This window comes from Amaranthus tricolor, chromosome 1, assembly GCF_026212465.1.
Source record: "Amaranthus tricolor cultivar Red isolate AtriRed21 chromosome 1, ASM2621246v1, whole genome shotgun sequence".
Classification (NCBI taxonomy): Eukaryota; Viridiplantae; Streptophyta; class Magnoliopsida; order Caryophyllales; family Amaranthaceae; genus Amaranthus; species Amaranthus tricolor.
In genome coordinates, this window is record NC_080047.1 from 14,303,600 (window position 1) to 14,311,491 (window position 7,892).

Consider the following 7,892-nt stretch of genomic DNA (forward strand, 5'->3'; position numbering starts at 1 on the left):
GAGTGATTGATGAACAGTGTCATTTCTGATAATGTATGGGCCATAGGCAAACTGAAAGAAGTGGGCACTCTCTATGAGTGGTCGATTCTGAATTTAAACGGGTGTTTGGAAAAATAACAAAAATGGACCCTATATGTTATAATTAGCATTAAAATACTCATAAATTGCAAATTTTTAAGTGTGTACTTCCTTTCATTTTCTAATTTTAAGGTTCTTTTAACTCTAGGCCCTAGGCAAATGCCTACCTTGCTTATAGTCAGAAACAGCCCTATTGATAAATAGTGTAAAAAAATCAAATGAGACAATATTGTTCTAAATTGAAGAGAGTATTTAATTAATCTATACACGTATTTTATGGTACACCAATTTTATCAGGAGACTCAATGTCAAATCCAATTTAAGCAAACCAAATTATTTAAAAGGTTACTAATTTGTAACAAGAACACAATAATGCAACCTTACAACAAGAAGTGAAGCAAATCATAAAGTTAAATTAATTGAAATTACAATTTTTGAACAAAATAAAAAATACATGGATATTGAAATAGAGAAATTTCACCTGTATATAACTCTATTTTGGAAACGAATAATTATAATCACTAAATTAATTGAACTTGAGCAATACTTCTAATTTTTTTATTATTCCCATTTGAAATATGAAAGAAATCAAGGAAAGTACTCATGAAGGATAAGATTCTATCAAAAATCATTATTAAATAAGTAATTAATGTTACTTGAAATTATAAAAATGAGTAAAATTTTAGTAAAAAAAGAAAAAAGTAGTAATAGGACAATAGTACTATTAATATGAAAGAACAGTAGAAAAGTAATTTTTAAGGTCCAAATATAAATATATGATCTTTAGTAAAATGTGTTAGACAAATAAAATTGTTGTTGTCTTTAAAAATATCTCAAATTGAAAAATTCATAATTGAAAAAACTTTGTAAATTTTTTTTGGGACAAATGAAGAGAACAAATAAAAACAAATAAAGTATAAAGTGATGATAGAAATCTGAAGCAAAATTGGGAGTAATCACAAACTTGAAAAAAAACTTTAAGAATTAAATTATTGGAAAACAATAAAAAAAAAGTCAACAACTAATAACCATTAACCAGCATCTAAACCAACATCTATTTGTTAGGGATTATATCTATGCTATTTTCATCAATTTGTTAGTGTTATAGCTTTTCTGTTTTGGCCAAAAATCCATTAATTAAGCCATTAACCAAACACATATTTTAACTGTTTAACTGACTAAAAAACAATAAAGTCAAAAGTCAAATAAAAAAAATCAATTACCAAATACTCCATTGCTATTTGCTAATGCTTGGTTCATTATTTAGCAAGAAAAAAATTTGATTACTAATGTTCCCTTTTTTCAAACATTGTTCTAATATTTTAATGGATGATTGTACTTCCTCTGTTTAAATAAATTTGCAACAAAATTAAGTAACACGAGAAAATAAACGAGACATTTATATTGCATTGATGATATTTTGTTGATTATATTTTGTTAATTTAAAGATAGATAAATAGAGAATATTTCTAATTAATAAAGTATTTTTCTCTAAGCATAAACCCCAATTCACGACCGCAACGCTATGTCTAATTCAACTATTTAAGCAGGGGTGCTGTCGGCTGTATGAAATCACATGCATGCATAGTTGCATACATCAAATATCTGAGCTCACCGTATAATTTGGTCTTTTTCAGTTGCAACATTTATGAACATATTATAAATGAACCATCTAATATTTAATTAGTATCTTTAATAATTAGACAAAAGTAACAATTAAAAGAGTTGATATCATCAAAGTACACATTAAGATGAATCAAGCAAAAGATTTTAAATTGACTTTGCTTTTTCTAATACATTAAGTACATATATTATACATACACAATCCATCTTGTATAAGACCGTCTCATGGTGAGATGACCTCAAAACAAGAAGCTTATAAACTAAAAGTTTCTATTATTGGACTATTTAATCTAAATATGAGGCATGTCTTACGGCAAGACCGTCACATACAAGAATTTGTGATACAACATATACTGGTGGATGAATAGCAAGTACTCTTGATTAGACAGTGTTCTGTAAGAAATGCAGTCAGATACCCATTCTCATTTCATATATACAGGATTACAGGTATAAGATAGATATATGTTGAGAATATTGTAGTTCAATCGATTCAAAACAGGAGCAGGCAAAAGATAATGCCGCATAACAGGAAAAAACTTACTCTGCTCAATGACCTGTCTACCTGCATAAGATGCCGTCTCAGCCTTGGACTATTCATAGTCACAACGCTGTATGTGTTTGGACAATCATAAATCGTAGTTTGTTGATTCCCGAAATTTCGAGCATAAATCATCTCACCAAAGATGTTGATCATAGGATTATATGTTGTGGTTCCTGCAAACGCGAATGTTGGTGATTGAGAGTACTCGTCTAACGAGTAATGTGGATGTACTTGGTTATGATGAGGGTAGCCACCGTAATTGAGTAGTTGATTAGGATGCGAACTAGTCGATGTAGCAGTTATAAGTGTGTGTACCCCACAACCCGGACTGCTAGGCCTATTAGGAACAGAGAGTTTCGGTATGCTACCTGTGTGATCGGACTGTTTTCCAGACTGCCCTCGACCATAGAGGGGTATCAAAGTATTCCGTGAGACTTCAGCTTTGCAAACAGGACACTGAGGCTGTCGATCAAAAGAACTATCGGGTTGGTGCATCCACCTATAGATGCAGGGCCAGCAGTAGAGGTGACCACAAAATGTTATGACAGGTTCTCTAACAAGGTCTAGGCAGATATTGCAATCAAAACCAGCAGATGAGTTATTTTCCATGCCAGCATCTCCGGATGATGAAGATGATTTCAGTTTTTCCATGTCTGCTTCACTAGATTTGCTTTGTTTTACTGAGTGTTCGAAGAACTCCATGGGCAAAAGAGCTTCTACTGTGTAGTTGAGAATAATTTATCATGTCAGCATTATCTACAAAAATGTTCAATAAAAAGACAACTCTGATAGTACATTTTAGCTGTCACAAGTACATAGATAATACTATGAAACTAATCACCACATGAACAATCATTTTCACACTGATTGAAGATAATTTTTAAGATAAGTTGAGGCAGTTTTAAAAAGAAATCTAAATTTTGGATATCTTGACATGTGAGCCCTGCCACGCAAATCTTATCCGATATAACAAATAATACAAGTAGTAGGAGTAACAATTTTGGATATCTTTATTGGTACGAACATTCCAAAAACTAGAAGCAACCAAGATAAGCTTTTAAAAAGCATTTAAATAGAAGACAAGCTTTTAAAAAGCATTTAAAAATGCTACTTACTATTATTAAATCAAATAGGGCGGAAAACAGGGAAGGATGAATGTTAACAATTAGACAAATTGATATTGATATTATGACCAATTCAGATTGGACCTCGTAAAAGTAAAGTCAGCAAGTCACAAGGCTTATTGCTCCCCTTCACTGGATACTAAAAAATTAAGTACTAAAATAAAATTCATCTAACAATACTTTTCGAAAAATTTCATCCTCAATTTTCTTATAGTAAAAACGAAAAATGTACACAATGCGAAACAAAATTGGAGAATGCTCTAAAGATGAAAAAATTATGTAAAGAACAAGAAAATTTGGATCATTGTTACGAGATACATTCGATTTGAAACGGGGAGCGGGAACGGAAACACGGAACGCAACCTAGTTGACTCCGAAACGATTGGGTACGAGATACATTATGTATAAAATATATATTTGAAAACAAAATTAAATTAAAATAATTATTTTGCTTTAACAAATTATTTTCCAAGTGGATTTTTTTTTCTACCTTCTTTTTTCTTTAATTTGTAAATAAAGGCCAAAATACCTTTTTAAAAGGTCTTTTAAATCGGAACGTCACCTTGAGCTATTTGGGTCGCGTTTCGTGGTGATTGGGGACGAACGTTCCCGGATCGCGGAACGTGGCTACGTTCCACGTTCGACGTAATTATGATTTGGATGCAACCCAGAGTGTTGTATTCTGCAATTTCGTTATTGATTGCATAGGGGGAGGCTCACACAAAATTAGCAAAAATGCAGGGAAAGATGTGGAATCAAAAACATACTCTATTCACTAATGAGAATTGATTTTCTTTCAAGTCCGTCATTGGGAAATCAGTATAATTCTATTTTTAGCCGTAATTCACACTTTATTCTCATTTACACATCTACCTAATTTTTTCATGTCATCTACACATTACTCTCACTACCCCATAAGAAATAATAAATAAACTATTATTAATTGATAAATACTATTTCATATTCAAGTGTCATAACTATTTTTATTAGTAGTACCTTTTTGCCCCACTCCTTAAAAAACATTAAACTTCTACTTAACAATTCCAACGACTAGAGTACATTCCCTCCTAGAGTATCTAATCTTGATCTAGGATAAATACGGCACCGAATTTGGAAACAACATAAAATACATCCATCAAAAATCAAACAATGAGCACTTAATGTCTCAATATTGGAGTAACTAGTAATATTCACTTCAGAATGACTTGCAATTGTAGTAAACATTTGTAAAATAGTGGTAAATTTTTGAATATGATCAAATAATTTCACTTCAAAATAGGTAAATATTCGATAACTTCAATTTGTATATATATACTTTGCTAAGTCAAGCATAATTTAAGACAGATTAGCTCAATGTAAGTGCTTCTAGTTTAGCAAAAAAAAAAGAAAAGAAATCACCTCCCTCCTCAAATAAAGGCTATAACACTAAGTTCAGATGTTCTTAAATAATTACTAACAATCTTAATTAATATCCATCACCAAATTGATATATAAAATAATGCAGATAAGATGTAAAACTGCCTATCATAATCGTGGGACCTAAATGAATGTAGGAGGTTAGCCCGTCATCAATGTTATTATTGTTTGCTAATAACATCATGTAGCTGCCCCTCCCCACCACAACTTTCCACCACCACCAAACATATAGAAAAAAAAATTATTAATGCTAATTCTGAGTTTTGTCATTTTATCAATGGTATCCCAAATTTTTTTATTATCACTGGTATCCTTGTATTATTAAGCGTTTTATAACCATAACTTTTTTTAACTTTTTTCTTTCAAAATCGTTTAAAACCGTTAACTTTTATGTTTTAAATTGAAAAATTAAAGAAAAAGAAAAAAATTTAACGGCTTTGGACGATTTTTGATGGAAAAGTTTAAAAAAGGTTACGGTTGTAACGTATCATTGATACCATTGATAAAGTGCTAAATCTCAGGGTATCATGATAATTTTCTAAAACAAAATGGTTGATTGCATATAAAAGCAGAAAACCTAATTTCCATGACCACCACTGCCAGACAAGTGTCCATGACCAGATGTTCGAAATATTGACAAAATCTTTAAGCTCATGTAATTTAAAAAATTATGAGAATTTTCTAAAAAATTTGTATGTTTAAGCTCTTAATATTAAATTTCTAATTTTTTAGGTCACGTACAATGGAACATGTTAAACATAAAACCTACTTGACAAAATAAATATTCATTAATTCATAGAGATTAATTGCAGAATGAATGTGTAATCAATATTAACCAATGAACAATCAAAAATATGAACCTAGCAATTTAAAAAATTTTGAACAATGAAAACAAAATCTGAAAGTAAGAGTTGATTATTAATAACTGATATACGTTAATACACAACAAAGGTAGATTCGAACACTTAAAAAGTTTGAACAATTCATAGTTGATCGACTCTAATTCAAAATTCGTCGCCAAGAATTAGGTCTTCCTAGCTTATCATATAACAAATTTCCCAGATGATAACCAAATTAAAATCCACAAATTGCGAATTCCATTTCCTAAATCATTCAAATGTGTAATTGAAAAAAGCAATAAGAAACTTACAAAATATCAAAGAGAAACAAGTAAGGAATCGGCAAAGACTGAGAACTAAAGCTATAGTGTAATGAAAACAAAAGAATGGAGAGTTGAAAGACGTACCAATTTAGAGATTGCTTTTTCTTATCGGGAAATTAAATTTAGGTTTCCAACGCAAGAAGTGATACAGTATTAAGCTTTAGTAACAGAGAAGATAAAAGGAAAAATGAAAGTGACAAGGGAGGAAGAGAGAAATAATGCGATTGCGGAGAAAAGGAAAGCTTCTATTTCAATTTTACTTTTCTCTTTAATAGTCTCTCCGTCCTAGTAAGCATTGTACATTCCTAAATCCTACTCCTTCCATTCTTTAATAAAATTTCTACAATGAATGTTTAAGGAATTAAAAAAAGTAATTTTTAGATAATGTATATATATTAATTTATTGAATAGAGTAATAAATATGATGGAGGAAAAGTGTGGACAATAAAAATTAAAATTATATAAAAGAAAGTTAAATGAAAAAATATAAATACCCCTATCCGAGGGTCTCGCCCGCTTTAAAAATGGGCGGATAGCGACAAAAAAATATAACCGCAAACGCGAGCGTGCTTTTAAATATTTAAGTCTGCGAGCAGATTTTTTATGCACTACCCGCCCAAGGCCGCCTATAAACACCTCTATCGCATTCATCATTTAAGTTTTTCTCAATGAATGTATCTTAATTTATTTTATATATAACTCTACCAATTATACCTTGGGCATTATTATTTATCGTCATCTTTTTCATTTTATCGCCACCCTTATATTAATGAAATGATGAAAATGCCCCTAGACATAAAATTTGTTTAACACACTTCAATCTCACTTAATAACACTTTTATCACTTAAAAAATATTAAATCAATAGTTTAAACGTAATTTCAAACATTATTTTCGCGACCCTATATATATTGAATTTCTAGTAGCGCCCCTACATAATATACGAACTCAAATACGGTAATATCTCTCTAAAAATTCTCTAAAAACGCTCTCTGAGTTTAAACAAGCTAAAAGTTGGAATCGATTTACAATGGCTAACGGAAGTGACTATGAATCCGATTCGGTACATACTTTAATCGATTCATTCGAATGGGTGTTTTTTTAAGAAAAAACTAATAATAATTGAAGTCGTACGCGATTGAATTTTTTTTTATTTCTCTTTTTTATTTAAATTAATTTATATTTTCTTATTATTTCATATACGTTGTATTAAATTATTTTATTTTATAATTTATATTATTATTTAAATTATTTAAATAATTTTTTATTTATTTTGTAATTTATATTATTATTATTTAATATACGTATTATTTAAATTATTTTATAGTTTATATTATTATTAATTAAATTTTTTTTATTATTTTATTTTTTAATTTAGATAATTTATAATTTATATTATTATTATTATTATTATTATTATTATTATTATTATTATTATTATTATTATTATTATTATTATTATTTTCTTATTATTTAGCATTATTTTGTATTTTATTATCATTAAAATTATTTTATTTTATATATATTTTAATTTAGTTGAAATTTTAATTATTAAAGTAAATTATTTTTTATTTAATATTGAATATTTTTATTATTAATGTTTGTTTGTATAATGTTTTATTAACCTAATATATGGTCTATTTCATATTTTAATTTTGCAGGACTTTGAAAACTTAGGGGACAATGTAGATTACTTTCGTAGATTTGTTACAGATAGGAAATTTGATTCCGTAGATGAATTACATAGTTGTTTCGATGAGATACCAATATGAATTGGTTTTCAATTTACACGTGCTTCTTATAAACAAAAAGAAGGACGTTCTAGAGTTAGGTTGTATTTAAGATGTCGCCACTATTGTAATATTAGGGGTGATTTGCATAACCTAGATAATGCTGCCTAACCTGGTTCTAAAAGTAGAACATGTCTGTGTAAATTAATGATTGTAGGA

At 29.1% G+C, this 7,892-nt stretch overlaps 1 protein-coding gene across 2 annotated transcripts; it reads right to left on the bottom strand.

Annotated features, from left to right (window-relative positions):
* Positions 1-1,830: 1,830 nt before the first annotated feature.
* LOC130805088 (E3 ubiquitin-protein ligase RMA1H1-like) lies at positions 1,831-6,252 on the bottom strand. 2 transcript variants are annotated; one of them, XM_057669710.1, is made up of 2 exons: positions 6,029-6,252; positions 1,831-2,961 (listed from the first exon to the last, which is right to left on the bottom strand). In XM_057669710.1, the coding sequence occupies exon 2, from the start codon at positions 2,942-2,944 to the stop codon at positions 2,192-2,194; it is 753 nt and encodes a 250-aa protein (XP_057525693.1). In that variant the 5' UTR covers positions 2,945-2,961; positions 6,029-6,252; the 3' UTR covers positions 1,831-2,191. The 2 variants fall into 2 exon arrangements, with proteins under 2 accessions (XP_057525693.1, XP_057525701.1); XM_057669718.1 differs by having other exon boundaries at positions 1,831-2,958; positions 6,029-6,216.
* Between the last annotated feature and the right edge of the window lie 1,640 nt (positions 6,253-7,892).

Bases quoted from the DNA above. Each gene is read 5' to 3' on its own strand.
- LOC130805088 (XM_057669710.1), bottom strand. From the start codon at position 2,944: ATGGAGTTCTTCGAACACTCAGTAAAACAAAGCAAATCTAGTGAAGCA.